The sequence below is a fragment of the Pinus tabuliformis genome, chromosome 3_2, assembly GCF_031772625.1.
Source record: "Pinus tabuliformis cultivar Carrire ecotype Pingquan chromosome 3_2, CPIR1, whole genome shotgun sequence".
Classification (NCBI taxonomy): domain Eukaryota; kingdom Viridiplantae; phylum Streptophyta; class Pinopsida; order Pinales; family Pinaceae; genus Pinus; species Pinus tabuliformis.
The window spans coordinates 624,598,025-624,615,274 of NC_142302.1; the positions used below are offsets into that span (position 1 = coordinate 624,598,025).

The 17,250-nt window shown below is 34.6% G+C and overlaps 1 protein-coding gene across 1 annotated transcript; it reads left to right on the forward strand.

Annotated features, from left to right (window-relative positions):
• Positions 1–287: 287 nt before the first annotated feature.
• Positions 288–4,153, forward strand: LOC149182175 (large ribosomal subunit protein uL22-like). The gene is made up of 7 exons (XM_089416790.1): positions 288–460; positions 574–610; positions 2,147–2,187; positions 2,311–2,541; positions 2,659–2,761; positions 2,988–3,055; positions 3,565–4,153. Exons 1-7 carry the CDS (start codon positions 458–460, stop codon positions 3,631–3,633), a joined length of 552 nt encoding a protein of 183 aa, XP_089272916.1. The 5' UTR covers positions 288–457; the 3' UTR covers positions 3,634–4,153.
• The last annotated feature ends 13,097 nt before the right edge of the window (positions 4,154–17,250 follow it).

The window sequence follows — 17,250 nt, forward strand, 5'->3', positions numbered from 1 at the left end:
AGCGCTTATTGTGAAGTTTTATAGGAAAAGAATTGAATATAAAGATCAAATAGCGAAACTATGTCCCATAAACTATCTTTAACTTGTAAACAGTAAAAAATAATAATTTCCTTCCTTCATTAATAAAAATCAATTTTATAAGTTTATATAACATTCCTCTAAGTGACATTAAACACTCCATTTTATTTTAATTTTTAAAATTGTATTTTAATTTTTAAAATTGAAATTTGTCCAAGACTTTACAGCGCGATATGACCATGCCGTGAGGGCTTCTTAAAACTCTTAGGAACGCCGAGGCACATGCTACATTTTTTTCCCATACGCCCTCCTCGTTAGGGTTTGTGCATTTGGGGTTTATTTAGGGTTTGTTCCCTTAAATAACGTTTTCTCTTTACTGAAGAAAGCGGAGATCAAACGACAGCAGAGGAGACGGAGCCGAAGCAGAAATCAGAACACAATGGTGGGTACTACCTGTTCAAAATTAACAACGTCCAGCCAGCATTATATAAGGCATCCCGTTTCTTCAGTGTCCAGTTTCAAGTCTGATTGTATTGTGGTTGCCTGTGTGTACAGGTTAAGTATTCAAGCGAGCCTGGTAATCCTACCAAATGTATGTTGCTTCTTTCTGTTCTGCAATTAAGTATTTATTTTATATATATGTGGTTCGCCTTCAGTGGGATCTTGGGGCCCCATTCTTTAGCTCATAACCTTCAATGTCCGTGGAATAAACAGAGCCTGAAGACAAATAAACCTACATCAACATAAAGCAGCCTTGGTCCCAACATACTTAATCCATTCTTAGATTTATTGAACCCTGATAATTGCTCACATTTTGATTGGCTAATGTTTCCTTCCGATATGGAACCCTAGTTGACTGTATATATACTGTTTCCATTAATTAATGACAGTCAAATCTTCACATGGTCATGAATGGTGAAGAATTTCGAGCTGTTTATGCTTCAATGTGAACATATGATATGGCAATGTGTCCTGTAGTGTGATGCTACCCTTCCTTAGGAACAGTAGTGATTATACAGACTTGGCTGGAATTGGATTCTTCTGGCCCGGCACCTGCTTTAAGTTATGCTCTTATCTATTGTTGTAGATGCACCAAGTGATGAGAAGCTATGAATATGATCCTACTTACTATTGTAATGGTGTTTAGTCGCGAGCTATGCGAGATTTTTTTGGAAGCTTTTTCTGTGGGTTTTTCTGGTCTAATTTCTCCAAAATCTCACAAATTTATTGAAATCATAAAATCTCTCAGAAATTTATTGAAATCACAAGCTTTTGCCTTTGGGTAACAAGCTTGTGCATTTGAGGTTGGAGATTTTAAGATTTTGAGATTTTTCAGGGTGCTAAATCCATATATACAGTCAAAACCTGTTTAAATAATATAAATCAAAATTTCACTTAAAATTTTTCTGTTATACTCCGACGCCAGAAAATCCAAAAAATCGCGCTAAAAACAACTTCGTTTTGATTACTTGATGGAGGGAAGGGGCATGCAACAATGCTTTGGGTGACAAGTCAATAGATAGATATCAACTTTGAAAGAGGGTTTTAGACGCTTTGTCAAACTGATTAGTCGGTAGTAATTATAAACTAGCCTTATCAAATCTTCGATATTGATCTTCTTCTCTGATGTAACCAAGTGCATATTGAATTACTGTATGGGTTTGTGTGATTAGGATTTTGTCACTTAACTTTTTTTGTGTTTTTGTGGTCATGCTGTCGAAGATAGAGTTTAGGGGTTTATGGTTCAGTTAACGCAGTCACGTCTAGCTGTTTCAAGTGATAAGTAAATAATAACTTCGAAAAAAAAGGGTTCAATATAGCCGATGGTGATTACAAACGATCCTTATCATTGGTTCCTTGCTCTGAAGGACCCAGCTACCGAAATTCACATTTAATTACTGTTAAGGGTTGTTGCATGAGTAGGAATGACTCGGTAGTTAGTGTTTGGTCTGCTTTGGCCCTTATATCATGGCCTATTTCAAATTTCTATGTAAATTTCTGATGTCTAAGCTACCGATATAATTGTTATTAATTAAGTCACATGCCTTCATACATTGGAATTTGCATTTCTCTCCAATATTTGCTTGCCTCTTGACTGCAAGTTGGTTTTTTCCTCTTTCTGCTGCAGCATGCAAGGCTCGGGGGTCAGACCTACGTGTCCATTTTAAGGTAGACTGCAGCTGATCTTGTTTGATTCACGAGAATTCCATTTAGGGGTTAATCTTATTACTCAACTGTGATGGCTAAAATTGATGTCATGGATTAATACTTTTCCTTATGTTTAATTGACAGAATACTCGGGAAACAGCTCAAGCTGTGAAGAAGTTACCTTTGGCTAAGGCTAAAGCCTATCTTGAGGATGTGCTTGCCCACAAGCAAGCAATACCTTTCCGTCGCTTTTGTGGCGGGGTAGGACGTACCGCCCAAGCAAAGTCTCGGCATTCAAATGGCCAGGGCCGCTGGCCTGTCAAGTCTGTTCAGTTTCTGTTACAACTGCTGAAGAATGCAGAAAGCAATGCAGAGGTTTTAATCATACAACATATTCCGAACAATTTCCTTTTTGATTATCAGGGCCATAGCTGACTTTATATGTTTAAACTGCTAATCATTATAATAAGCATTCGTTTGATCGTTTGACAGGTGAAGGGACTTGATGTGGATGCACTATATATTTCACACATCCAAGTAAATCAGGCTCAAAAGCAGCGGAGACGAACTTATCGTGCCCATGGAAGAATCAATCGTAAGCTCAAAATTTCCTCCTGTGTTCTCAATTCCATGTGCTTTTTTGTCCACACAGCTACTGCTAAAGTTTCTTAGCCAGTCTATTTTGAGTAGGGGGCAGTGTCCATTGTTCTGTATACTTGTTTCTTATTTAATCCTTAGATGTTTGCCCTTACCATAATATGTCATCTTGGATTGGAATTCTGAAGTGGTGATTTCCTTTGATTTGTTTTGGCTTTTTGCAGCTTACATGTCATCTCCATGCCATATTGAATTAATTTTGTCCGAGAAAGAAGCACCTGTTAAAAAGGAGGTATGCTCTTTGTTCATGAGCTTATAGATAAGCCCTAGTCTGCAAGGATTATTGCCCTGTAGTTATTTGGAAGTAGATAATTTTTACAGGCACCAGATGCATTATATTCTAATGCAGTTGTTTGTTAATTGAAGTGCAAATATTTCCAAAATGTTTACATGAATCAATAGTGAACAAATCCCTCTGTTTTATATCATATTGATGGATTATTCCAATTTTTGGACATATGACATATTTGACTATTACCTCTGTTCCATCATATTGATGGATTATTGGATTTTTTGGTGACGTGGCGTGAAACTGCTTTTCAAACTCATGAAAATAGTAATTGTTATAATCCCTAGGCATGAGATTCTTGTTAATCGTGCACAAGGTTTAAAATATTAAGGTGGTCGCTAGATTCTAAGGGTTACATTTGAGCTTTGATTCTTGTGTATCTATGTTTGCACTTACATTTTTATTTGAGCAGTGCAAATTTAGATTTTTACCTTCCTCTTATTTTTCTGCAGGCCGAATCACAAATTGCTCCCACTAGGTCAAGGAGAGGCCAAGCTCTTAGTAGTGGCATCTCCTCCTGAGGTTCTAGAGCAGTTCTTATGCAGCACTTCACTACCACAATTTTGAAAGCAAGGGATTATCGAGACCTGAAGTATTTGTAGTTTTCTTATGGGAACTATACCACCTATTTGTCTACCAAACTGAAATTCTAAAGTCTAGATTCTAGACGAACAGGAATTTGTGAAATTTTGTTTTGTATTATTTTTATTGCAGTTATTTTTTGTTCTTGATTGCTGTCTATAAGGTTTGAAGCAGCAGATTCAGCAAGATGGAAACCTTCGACTTCTATTCACTCTAATGTTTAAGACACCGAGGAAAGATTGGAAGATTACTTGCAGGATTATTTCTTTGCCGAGTAACTAAAAATGGACTTATTTTCCATGCATACCATGTGGAAGTGTCTGCAAGGCTGCTTGGGGAATGAAGCTTTGGGTTCAAAGTGTTTGTTGTTAGAATTCTGACAGACCTTTTAATGTTAGAGACTTGTATGGTGCACCTTAAGACAATGTGATAATATTTATGAAGTGGCGGGTTGGGTTACTTTGGGCTATACATTTCATAATTGTTTCTATTTTATGTGTTGGTTTTATAAAATCATGTAAAAATACGGTACATCTATTTCAGCTCTTGTAAATGCTAACCTTCAAATTTGAAACTTTTCTTGAGCATCAGCCAAGTTGCACAAACATGGCAATATATTGGTTTTGCCTGGTTATTCAAAAATGTTCTATAATCATTGGAGCATTCTGAATAAACTTACGGTATAGGCTAATCAAATATTTGCAAGAGTAGCTTATGGTAATAAATGTGAATGAGTGTGGGTTTTTAAAATGTCGAGGGCTATATTTTAAATATATGTTTGTACGTGAATAATCGATAAGGTTTGATTTTGTGATGTCAAATAAAGATCTCATTGCTTGACCACTTCCGCACCTGGACCTAGACACGCTTCAGTACATTTGGTATTGACATTGAACCATGCATCTATATGTGTATATATATGCCTTGTTCGATATCTTTGTTGGATTTAAACCGCTCCTTTGTCCGGATAGCCCGCCCATTGATAATGAGGAGCTTGAAATGAAATTTGTCTCTATCGCTGGTAGAGATTCTTTTGTTAATTAGCATGCAATATGGATGTTTTCAATGCTTCACATTCTTACTTGAATGTGGCAAGTGGAGTTGGTGGCCATGGTGCTGTAGAAAGTGAGCATTCTTTTGTTAATGAGCATGCAATATGGATGTTTTCAATGCTTCACATTCTTACTTGAATGTGGCAAGTGGAGTTTGGTGGCCATGGTGCTGTAGAAAGTGAGGATGCTCTTTGGAAAATCTTTAACAAGGTAAGCCTTCCACCCTCACCTTTCAATTTGATGGTATCTTTAACAACGTAAGCCTTCCACCCTCGCCATTTGCTTTGATGGTAGCTTTATATTGATGCATTGGTAATAGTAAATACTATTATTTGTGCCTTGATGGGTGACTCTTGATTGAGAATTGGGAAGCCTATTGCTAGATTGTCATTATATGTTAAACTTAGAGAATTCTTGTAATTTTGCAATGTGAAAGACACGCAGAAGTCGATCACTAGAGTTCATTGTATGTGCTGAAGTAGTCTAGTTGCTTTCATTGGTATGGGGATTATTGTTAATTTAGTTTGAACATATTAGTGAATTCTAATTTTGTATATGCGGTTAGGCATGGAAGTTAGCCAAATATTTTGGGTAGTTTGCATGCCAGAATTATCCTTACCCCAAAGTTAATAGTTAAGTTTGTTGCTTAGTAGGCCCCAAAGTTAATAGTTAAGTTTGTTGCTTAGTAGGATAGAGTGTAGCTTAGTTGCTTTCATCGATATGGAGGATTCATTGTTTTTAGTTTGAACCAGTGTTCCACGGGGACATGTCCCCCAAGGTTGGGTGCACGCACTCCTCGCACCCAGGACGGGTAGTCTCTTGGGGGTGCATTTTCCCACACACCCTTTTTGGGGAGTCCGGGGAGATGCAAGGGGGCGTGTTTCCCAGTGTGGGAGTGTAAACTCCCCAAAATGGGTGTGTTTGGGCGTCCCCCTTTAGTGTGGGAGTTTAGACTCCCCACAAAGAGTGTGTTTGGGCATCCCCTTTCAAAAAGGGTGTTTCTGGGCATCCCCCTTTAAATGTCTAATAAGACTCAAATGAAAAATTAAAAATCAAAACAATTAAAAAAATTTAAAATGTAAACTAAATCAATGTAGATTGTAGAATGATGAATCATTGAATGATGAATGATATAGATCAATGTATTTGAATATTTCATTATTGATTTTTATTGAATCTCATGGTATGTATGAATAATTCAATAATGAGACTTGAGTATGTCATATGAATGATGTATGTATCAAAATGAATCATGAGGAGGGATCAATGATTCCAGTCTATTTAATATTTTTATGCTTTAATTATTGAATAGTGAACAATGAATATGAACTTGATATATATATATATATATATTTATTAAATTATATACCTCGACATCTCTTTGCACTCCTGAAATTTCCTTGAAATTTGAGGGTACTCCCACACGTACCCCTGTGCATCTCCTCGCACCTGCGTCTCCCCGCATCGGAGTCTTGGTGGAACATTGGTTTGAACATGTTAGTTTCTAGTTTGGATTGAGTTAGTTGAATCCAAATTACCTTCGAGTTAGTAGAATTCCATTGATATAGAAACTAGGTGAACATTTTCGGTAGTTTGCATGCCATAGGTCGTACAATCCTCTTCGTAATGGGTAGATTGGCATATTGAATAGATTTGTCACAACTCATACTCGTTGATATTAACGTTAAAAAAGTTTGAGCAAGAAAGAGATGATTGGTTTTGAGTCTAAGAGGGGGTTTCTTGCAATAAACATAGGGAAAAAGAGCCCAAGGTGCCACTTTCAGATGGACCTAGATCCAATTATAGGTATAAACATTATAAGTTTTACAATGAATTTTTGATGAAGGCATTTTACGATTTTATTAGCATAGGAGCAAATATTATAACAATCAAATAACATATGCCATCTCGGAGCCTTGCCTTGGTCATGTACCAAAAGGAGATTTGCAGATCTATTTGAAAATCTTATTACATAACTTTGAATATGCTCATGACAGCAAAATCTATAAACCTAGAACGTGTATAGATTTAGTGCTTGAAAGGGTTCAATCTAACTTTTGATAAAAAATTAATGCAAGTTGAAATTGGGCTTCACTAAGTGACATCATAGTTCTAAAAACTCACTGGTATAAATTGTAAACTGGTCAAACCGGCTCGTTCACTGGGAAATCTAGCTAGATCGGCCACAAAAATGGGTTTGTCACCATTACAACGTTTTTTTCACAAAAACCTAACCTAATCGGCTAGTTTGTGACGAAACTGGTTGGTTCATTGCCATGATTGTTGTGGATCCATTGCCATGATTGCCATGGACCCATTGGGTTGGTTTTTGGAAGCTTCTTAGGTGGTTTGAAGTTCATTGCCACGACCGCTGTGGACCCACTGGGTTGGTTTTTGGAAGCTTCTTAGGTGGTTTGGAGGGAAACTAAAGGTTGTTTCTTTCCAAAAACCTCCTCTCCAAGCCAATAAAAAGAAGTCATGCCCCTCATTTCCCTCACACCTCTCATTTGGAGTTTTTGCGAGTTTCATTGGGAACTTAGAGAGTTGAGTTTTTGTTGAAGTAGTCATTTTAGAGTTGGACTTGGAGCTATTTTCGAGATAGTTTCCTTATTTCTTGCCCTCAAAGAACCATGTTTTTGAGATTAGTTGATGCATATGATAAGGTGAAGGGATGCAACTTTTTTATTTGAGCTTATGAGATTATTTAGAAAGTGGGGGAGCAAAAGATAAGGTGAAGGGATGCAACCCTTTTATTTGAGCTTTTGGATGAGATTATTTAGAAAGTGGGGAAGCAAAATGTTGTGCAGATCATCATAGATAATGCTGCAAACTATGTTCTTGCTGGATAGATACTTGAGTTCAAATACAAGACCATATGTTGGACTCCATGTGTTGCACATTGCATATACTTCATGTTTGAGGACATAGGGAAAGTGGAGTGGGTAGAAAAATTGTAGAGGAATGATCATGTTTACCATATGTACCAATAGACTTGTAGTTTTGTAGTAGGGCAATGGCCCCATAGCTTGTTGCATTGTTCTTGGATTTTATAGGCCCCATTTAGAGCTTGATTGCTTATGTATTTTGTCGATGATATGTATTGAACTCTGTTTCATTTTGAGATATTCACCTTTATAAGGTATATAGACGAGCTAACTTTTCATCTTTTGTCTATTGGTTTGGAATCATGGTTTTAAATCTTAAAAGTAGTTTTTTTCATTAAAAATTAATTATTTAATGTATATCATGTATTATTTTAGTGTTGGTTTGATCGACTTTGGTTTTTAAAACTATGAGTGACATTATAGCCACATGTTGCCTAGATTGGTAAGAGAAGCCTTTAAAGCTTGTAGTTTGATGGAAATTTCCATCCATGTTTAGCTTGTCAAATTCAAGACCTACAGGCATGATTAACTCTGAAGTGCCTTGCTTCAGAGAACTTGAAATGCGTCTTTGTAGGGATGTGTTGGGTGTTCATTGTCCATGAACAAGTTCTCTTTATTTCATGTTTTGTCTTTCTTGTAGATATCATGGTTCTCTTTATAGATGTTTTGATTATGCATATCACCCTATGTGGCTTTGGGGATGGGTTATGGGGGGACAAGTTTTTGGCATGGCTAGAGCACACTCCCAAGTTTTTAGGGAACAATAAATGAGGCAACTATTTTTTATATTTATTAAAAATACAAAATTAAAATAAAATTTAGTAATTCGGTATAAACATGAATGATAAATTAAAATATAAAAATTAGAACTATTACTAATTTTGAAATTCAAATTACAAAATAAAATAGTAATGCTAATACTATATAATCATCATTGTGCATCACAAAAACAAACCTTGTCATCATTGGCCATTGTTAAGAATTTAAGTGCTATTAGTTGTGCTATTAGTCTGCTACAGCATACAATCTACTACTATTGACATAATCATTGTATGATGCATAATGAATCATTTCAAAATTTAAATAGCAGTTAAACTTTAAAAGTCAAATTTAATAAAATTGTAAACATGAACATGTCATTAAAATTTAATTGTAAATCCGAAATCAAAAGTCATAGAAAACCATGGATTATAAATTATAAATTATAGACTATAGTTCAAAATGGCAAAATAATACATAGTAACTAGTGTAGGTGTCAAATGGAAAAATCAAAATGTCTTAAGACAACAAAAAAAGGAAGTATAAGTCAATATCCATAATAGCATAAACGCTGAAGCTACTTGGAAATTCATATATTCTACATCAAGCCCATTTTAAAATACTTGAGCCTCACTTTCTTATCTCTAGTTATCATCAATGCTTTATCTAATGGTATATTAACCAATCTTGTATAGAAAGACAACCCCTCATGAATATGAGAAGCATCTTTAGGGTCTACATTCCATTGTGTTGTACGCCCCTATAAATACTCTAGTGTATTCCTTCTAAGAAGTTGAACACTGTTGTGCACATAAACTTGTTTTTTTGCTCTTTTAGAGGTAAACTTACTATTTTTAATAGACTAGATAAAACTAAATGTAGACCAATTCTTTTTTGCAACTTAAAAACTAGCAAGTCAAGATAGCAAACACATAACAAGAGTGCATATTTTTGATACTTTGTCCCCATACACATTCTCCACCATCCACTGGGACTTCTTTGTGCCATACCTAACAAATTTTTTTTGTAGCTTTAGAGAAAGTGGGGCTACTGAGCATAGAAAAATCAAGAAACTGTTATCGAAATATGGTTGCTTGCTCTAGTGTATACATGTTTTATATGGCATCAATAAAGCTTTTTTTCACTTTAAGGTTATTTATTGGTGAAACTTTGCTTTCCCTCTCCACATACCACTTTGGATTAAGTGCATAAGTGACAATATGAAGAGGTGTATTTAATTTGTTTCATCTATTTTCTATCAACTTTTGGAGTTCATTAGATAACCCCAAAGAGGACTTCTTTTGATGAATGATGGATTTGAGCTTTCCAATCATGCTATCAATTGACTCAGATTTCCTCAAGGCAAAAAGAAAATTGAATTTGCACACCTGATTAGCTCCACTATTGGAGTGGTGAAAGAGAATGTATTTCACGTCAACCCACCAATCATCATTCAACACCAACTACCTTACCTTCTTACTTGATTTATTTTGGATTCCCCCATGCATATCACTCAAAATTTATAATAGTGGCCTTTAGGGCATGTTACACCTCTAACATATGGTCAAGAATGATATATTAGGTGACATACCTTGTATTCGTTGGTTTCAAGAACTCATTTTTTGCATGATTCTATGAATAGTTAGAGAGGCATGGTGGTTGCAACTGAACATTTTCACCTCTCTGCATCCAAAATAATGCGGGTGATCCAATAAATTTTACCAATGTCTTTGAACGTATTATTTAAAGCATACACACAAGGAGTCCAAAATAGATGCTTGTATTTGCTTTGAATAATCAAGCTTGCATACCTACAAATTGGTGCAACATTTGCGATAACTTGAATTACGTTTGGAGGACCATGCCCCCTCAAGTGCATTCTTTGATACCTCATAGTGAAAGGCTATATCCTTCAACTTTCTGGTACAATCAATTGCTCTTAAGAAATATGGTTCAATTGGAGAGGTGACAATGATGTTCAACAAAGGTCTTTGTTGAATATTTGTCCAACCATCTATGACGATTGAACACCCATATTCAATCCATGATTTTAAGGCCTTCCATCACCCCTTGCATTTTTGTGACTCCTCTATCTAACAATTTTGTCTTCAATTTGTTGTAACTAGGGGGTTGAAATGATGGATTATCAACAATGAATTTCTTCATCATCTCTTTGTATTGAGGGCAATAGGAGACATTAAATGAACCATTGGTGAAGAAGAATTCAACCATTGCATCCTCTACCTCATTGTTGCGTTGCACATTGAACCATTCTGCTACAACAACCTTGCTTTTTGTACTTGAACTAGATTTATTGGAACCAAAACTCCCAAATAAATCAGTTGGATATTTTTCATCGATTTTTCTTTTATGGTACTTTTTTTTTAATTAAATTTTTTGGCTTTTTGAATACAGGGGGGCCGTCCTCCATCTCTATAGTGCTACCCATGGCAGCTAAGTGAAGTTTTGTAAGTTCAATTCCCTTTTTCCAACGGATAGGTGCATGCCTTTACTCCATTTTCAGGAATAACCAAAAAGTGATGGTAAACCTTAGTGTAATTTCCCTTAAAATTATAACCACAAAGGTTGCATACCCAAACGTCTTAACCACCACTATTTTTCTTCTTATTCGTGGTTTTTTTTTTGACAAACTAAAGCAAGGGTTTCTTTGTGTCGATTAAAATGGAATTTTCCGTTGCCCTTGCTAATGCTTCACCCTCAGGGTGAACAATTGCTGAAGTATCGCTGTCCATATGATTTGTTTTTGGAGGTGAGATATGAAATTAAAAGAAAATAACGTTTAAAAATTTAAAAATGCAATAGATTGCTTTAAAATTTTAAGAAAAATTAAAAATCCAAGACAATATTTTAATATCAACATGCTAGACCGAAAAATCTGTTTCTAAACATCCTCAATTGGTTGAATTTGCTAGAATGGAAGAACTTGAAATTCCTGTGCATTATAGAGTTGATGGCCATAGACTTTATGAAGAAGTGAAAGTCAAAATTAGAACCTCAACAGGTATTTCAGAAAGGTTTAGAACTGACATTGGAGTCAAGCAAGGTTGCTCTCTATCCCCTACTCTTTTTGGTCTATCTATTGATAAATTGGAAGAGTGGCTAAATTTGCAAGGTGGAGATGGTGTTCGGTTGGGAGAGTTTGTGATAAAGCTTATTTTCTATGCTGATAATATTTTTTTGATTTCTAAATCGATCCATGGATTGCAAATGCACTTATATGCCCTTGACAATTTTTGTAGAGCAGTGGGGGTGCAAGTCAATACTTTCTTCTTTGAAGACAACATTCTTGAAGAAGTAAATGAGTACAAGTACATTGGGATTGATTTCAACAACAAACTCAATTGGGAGGACTACAGAAAGAAGAGAATTTTAGGAGGGTGGAAAGCATTATATGATCTTCAAAACAGACATAGAGAGGCAGAGTTATGGGATTGGAAAATGATTTAAGTGTTTTTTGGACTCCTAGTTTGTCTAGTGATGCTATATGGGTGTGAATTGTAGGCTAGCAACACTCCCGTCTCAAAATGGAAACAAATTGAGAAAATTCAAAACGCTTGATCATGAGCAAGTTCAAAATAAAAAGTTAAGTACCTTATGAGATAATGTTGAGTGAAACAGGAATAACTTCCATTGAAGCAATTGCTATGGTGCGGCTCATAAGATATCTAAAAAGAATTAAACAAATGCGAGTAGGTAGAGGCCCAATATTATCTTCAATGAAGGCATGAGTGAAAGAAAGAAAACATGGATGAAACAAAACTACACATGGATGTAAAAATGGAATATTTACCTCAATGCCCATCCCACAAATAGCAAGGAGCTAAAGGATTATGTTATGGAGAAGTTTCGTAAAAAGGTATGGGGAAAAGAGTCGGGTAGAAAGAAGAAATATTACATTGAGGAATTCAACCCTACGTGTGATCTACAACAAAAAAAGTTCATTGGAGCTAGCATTTCGTGAAGGGCAAGGGTTCTTATTGCTCAATTAAGGACCAACTCACATCAACTTCAGTGTGAAACAGACCGATGGAAAAGGCCTAAAGAAGCTTGGGAAGAACGGGTGTGTACATTTTGCATGTCTGGGGCTGTGGAATTGGAAAAACATTTCATTTTGGAATGTGATGCATTCAAAGACATTAGAGAAAGTTATGAGAACATGTTAGCATCGGTTTCTTGACGTTGTCTTTTAGTGAGGGGATTGTTGGAAAGTTGAGTCAACTCATCATCAATTTGAATAAGAGAATGATTGAATTGCAAAAAGCGAAAAACAAGGAACTAATGGTCTCATAGACTATTTTTAGTCTCGTCGACCTTAAAATATCATTTCATTTCATTTACTATATCTGGTTGCTAACCATCCCTTCCCTTCGTTGCAACCTATAACAATTCGTGATTCTTCACTAAAGCCTTTCCCTTCCTCACATTGCTGCTACATGTGCTTCCTCCCTTCACTGTTGTTGTTACATTGTTTCCTTCATTACTGATAGTCTCGACTCTCACCTTTGCTCGCTGATACTGTGTCTCTTACCTTAGCCCACTGTAACTCATGAGTCGTGTAAGTGGAGTGAGCTGTCGCCTGTGAGTGATAGTGTATGGTGAGTGGTAGTGTATGCAAATAGGATAGATTTAGGGTTTAGAAACTTAGTTTTAGGTTGTTTTTTTTTTAAACACATGATACTGGGGATGGCCTAACGTCCTCGATGGGATGTCTCTTGGACGGCTTAGAAGTCCCCATGTCCCAAGGGCACCCTTTACCAATTGGGAATGTTTTCGATGAGTTGCAAAGTACCCGGATTGTCAAGACGAAAGAAACACCATGAATTTTGACAAGAACAAGTCCTTGTACAATATAGATATCACATGTATATTTTTTGTCTTCATTTAATTGTCATGAAAACATATGATTCTATTGAGATCCTGTTGGGAATATCTACCTCCAATTCTTACTTTCAATTCAATGGTTACGAAATATTCTTCCATGCCTAATTCGATGAATCGAAAATACACCCTATTGTTCATGTTCTTTAAATTTCATTCAAAGACTTTCAGACACTAATTTTATAAACCATGCTAAGAAAATTATGTTGGCAAGAACTTGTGGGACTTATGTACTCATTTCTGCCTTGCCTTTGAATCGTTTACTGGGGTGATTGAAGTGTAAGCAGGAATGGATTCCCAATCAAATAGAAGTCAGTATAATAGTTTCACACTTTTGGAAAAATTGTGTGAAGACCTTAATCTTACTCTCATTTGTTACTCCATCCTGGATTATTCTTGATCTTTTAAGAATGAGATTGTTGACATCAGTGTGAATGACAATTGAACTAATACAAAGGGAAAATGTGATAGACAGGATTTGAACCTAGAGGAAAGAATACATTATTTTTTTCTTTCTTTGAATATTTTAATTTAAATGTAAATTAACATTTTAGATTTTATTTAAATATAATAGAAAGCTTTTAACAAGTCATAATGCTCTCAGTCATTTTTATTCCACATCAAGGTAATGGTAAACAAAGAAGTAAGAAAAGACTTAGTTTCTAATCATATGTCACATTATTTAAAATAATGATCAAAATATTTATTTTTGATAATATTTTTATAAAAATAATATATAAATGTTAATATAAATTTATTTAATAATTATCATTTTTTTAGCAATAATAAAATTATTATATTTAGTTTAGTTCATTTCATTTTTTTATTTGAATAAAATAATGTTTTAAGAACATTAATTTAATTTTGACCAAATTTTGTTGGTTAGAATTTGGTGATATAATTCTAGTTGAGCTTATAATTTTTTATTATTTAAATTGTATTTTTGAATATATATATATAAATTCAAAGTCTTCAAAAATCAATATAATATTTACTCTATACAAATTTAATAACTAAAATATAAATTTGTTTTTTAAATAAATAGAATAACAATTTTGTATAAAATATGTTTTGTCATTCCATATATATAATTTGATTTGGAAAAATATTTTTATATATTAATATAGAATATAAAAATTAATCTAATAATAACTATATTTTTAAAGTAAATTAATAAGAATTGGTTTATTTTTATTGAATGAAAAAATGTATTTATAATGATTTCACAAATTATTCAATATATTTTTACCTAAATATAGTTTATGAAACTCATAATTTATTTAACAATCAAGAATTACCTTTAGCTCATAAAAATGGTAAGCTTATAAGTCCTATATCTGCAATTGTTTCCAAGTCATAGCCTCCCCTTTTGCACATTCTTGTATAATTTATTGATTTTCATGTGGTTGTATGCGCTCCTTTGAGAGCCTGTGTATGGTAGTGTTCATTTCTTGGTAAACGTGCTTGTACAAAATCTTTGTAAATCTTGGAATTTCTTCTATCCTTTCAACTAAATGAAGCAAAATGAAGCAATATGATGTTGTGTAATTATGCTTGCCTAGATAAAATATTTATTATTAGAATATCGAAACCTTGAAAGTAAACCATTCTTTTCTTCACAGTAAACTTTAAAGTAAGGAGAACGCCATTGATTCATTGTAGTTATGGGTCTCTTTTCCTATATTTATTTTGAGATAAAAATGGTTTCTTTCATTCAAATAAACAACTATTCCACAAGTGTAGACATCAATATTCTTGGAAATATAATTTTTAGGATTTATGTAAATTTGGGATATTTACTTGTGTGGAAGGCGAGAAGTTTCAAAGCTTTTCAAGTAAAGTTGACTAGTCATGAGGAGTCTAGAGACCTCTTGGAGGATGAAACCAAGGGTCGTGAATTTATTGTGTTGAGAGGCGTTCTTTAGCCTAGCCTAGTATGACAGAGTTGTTGTAACATAATGTGATGCAATGCCTTGTAAATAAAAAAAAAATTTAAATAAAGAAATTAATATAACATAATGTAAACATCAAAATCAAATAAAAGTAAAAATAACAAAATAAAAGTAAAAATAATAAAATAAAATTAACCTTATAAAAATAAAATAATAACAAAAATAAAAATGGCCCATAGTATTGACCCATTGTATTCATGTGGAATATAGTCTATTTAAAAGGGGGAATTAAACTAACCTAGATCCATCTTAACTCTAGATCTACCAAGTGCCAAGAGGAATCAAATATTTAAAGATGCAAGCCTCTTTCAGAGTGAAAAGATATTTGATCCCCCCCAATGCTTGGTAGATCCAGAGTTAAGATGAATCTAAACTGGTATGCAACACATGAGTAATATCTCGATTCTTTGTCCATTTTTATGTGTTTTTAACAATGGTATTACATTTTTAGTAGCTCAGACTTGTCACTTTGTTTACCTTTTCTTTACCTTGCACATAACGTTAAAATCTAGTTAAATTAAAGCCTAGACACTCTTTAGACATGTTAGATTTGCGCCCCATCTATGCATGACCTATCTACAACTCATCTATGCCCCAGTTGTGTGCCCATTCTTGGCACCTGTAGCCTTTACTCGAAAAACCATTACTTTCCCACTTTGATTGACCCTACTTCGCCTTGGCTTGGCCCCGATGCTTGTCACATCTATCATTATAGCTTGTCAAAGAGCAAACCAAACATTATTTCCTCAAGCTCTGAATTGCGCCAGAAACCTTTATTGGAATTTCGTGGTTGCGTCCCTCATGCTTCCCGAGTTCCTCCTCACACAAATGCTAAGCATTTATCCTTAACTTTTTATGTGCACTTTGCTTGATAGAATGACAATGGACCTATTTGTGGTTATCAGTGAATGACATATTCGTTTCTTGGGTTGGGCTCTCTCCTGTGTCGTTAGAAACCCAATTGGTAGCAACTTTGCTTATTTTCACACATGTTATTCTCTCCTTCAGCTGATGTTCCTATTCACACCAATTTGTGAATAGGAACGCTAGCCTCATGACTTTGGAATTTCTTTTTTGGAAGAGCTACGAAGTGGATTGCACACCTTGTCAATTATAGGGAAAATACTAGCTAAAATGGAGAACACATGAGTTTGCATTCCCTTATTTGATTTCACTTGAATCACTACTACTTTAGTTTTGGGTCCATTGAGCCTATCATGGGTTTGTGGTCTTCTCTTTGTAAACTAGAGCAATCTACCATTTAGGAATCAACTTCACTTGTACCTTTAAACTAAGTTGAATTTCATTGTAAATGGGTGCATTTTTTTATTGAATATGACAACCTTCAAATGTTAGAGTCAGGGTATAAATTTGACGAGCACTTTACGCATCAAGTAAATTTTTTTATGATGGGCATCTTTTTTAAACTGCCCTTCAGATAACATTTTATATATGTTTATGCCTATCATTTAAATGTTATTATTATATCTATTTTACTAATTTTTTACTAGAACAATGTTTTATTGATATAAGTTGTGTTTTATCTTATCAATTCTAGCTTGACCATAAAGCAAAATGAAACCAAGATATACACATTAAAGAACAAACATATTGAATCATGTTCTTTATTCACTTCAGCGAAATATGTATTACACTATATCTTTTTGCGCTATGGTGCAACCTCCGGTCTGATGGCTAATGACAATAAATATATACTACTCTCCTCATATGGTGATAGGCAGGACATTGAGATCATTGCCGACACTTTTGGAGTGAGAATTGCTCCCCTCGTTGATGGATTCACCTACCTGAGTTTTAGACTCAATCCCAATAACTACAAGAACTCAAGTTGGGCTTGGATATTGGACAAGTACAAGAAGAGATTAAACCCTTGGACCCACAAATGGCTTACTATGGGATGCATATATATTATTATACAGGTTGTTTTACAACATATCATTGTATACCGGGCTCACCTATTTGTAATGCCATTGGTTATTATATCCAAA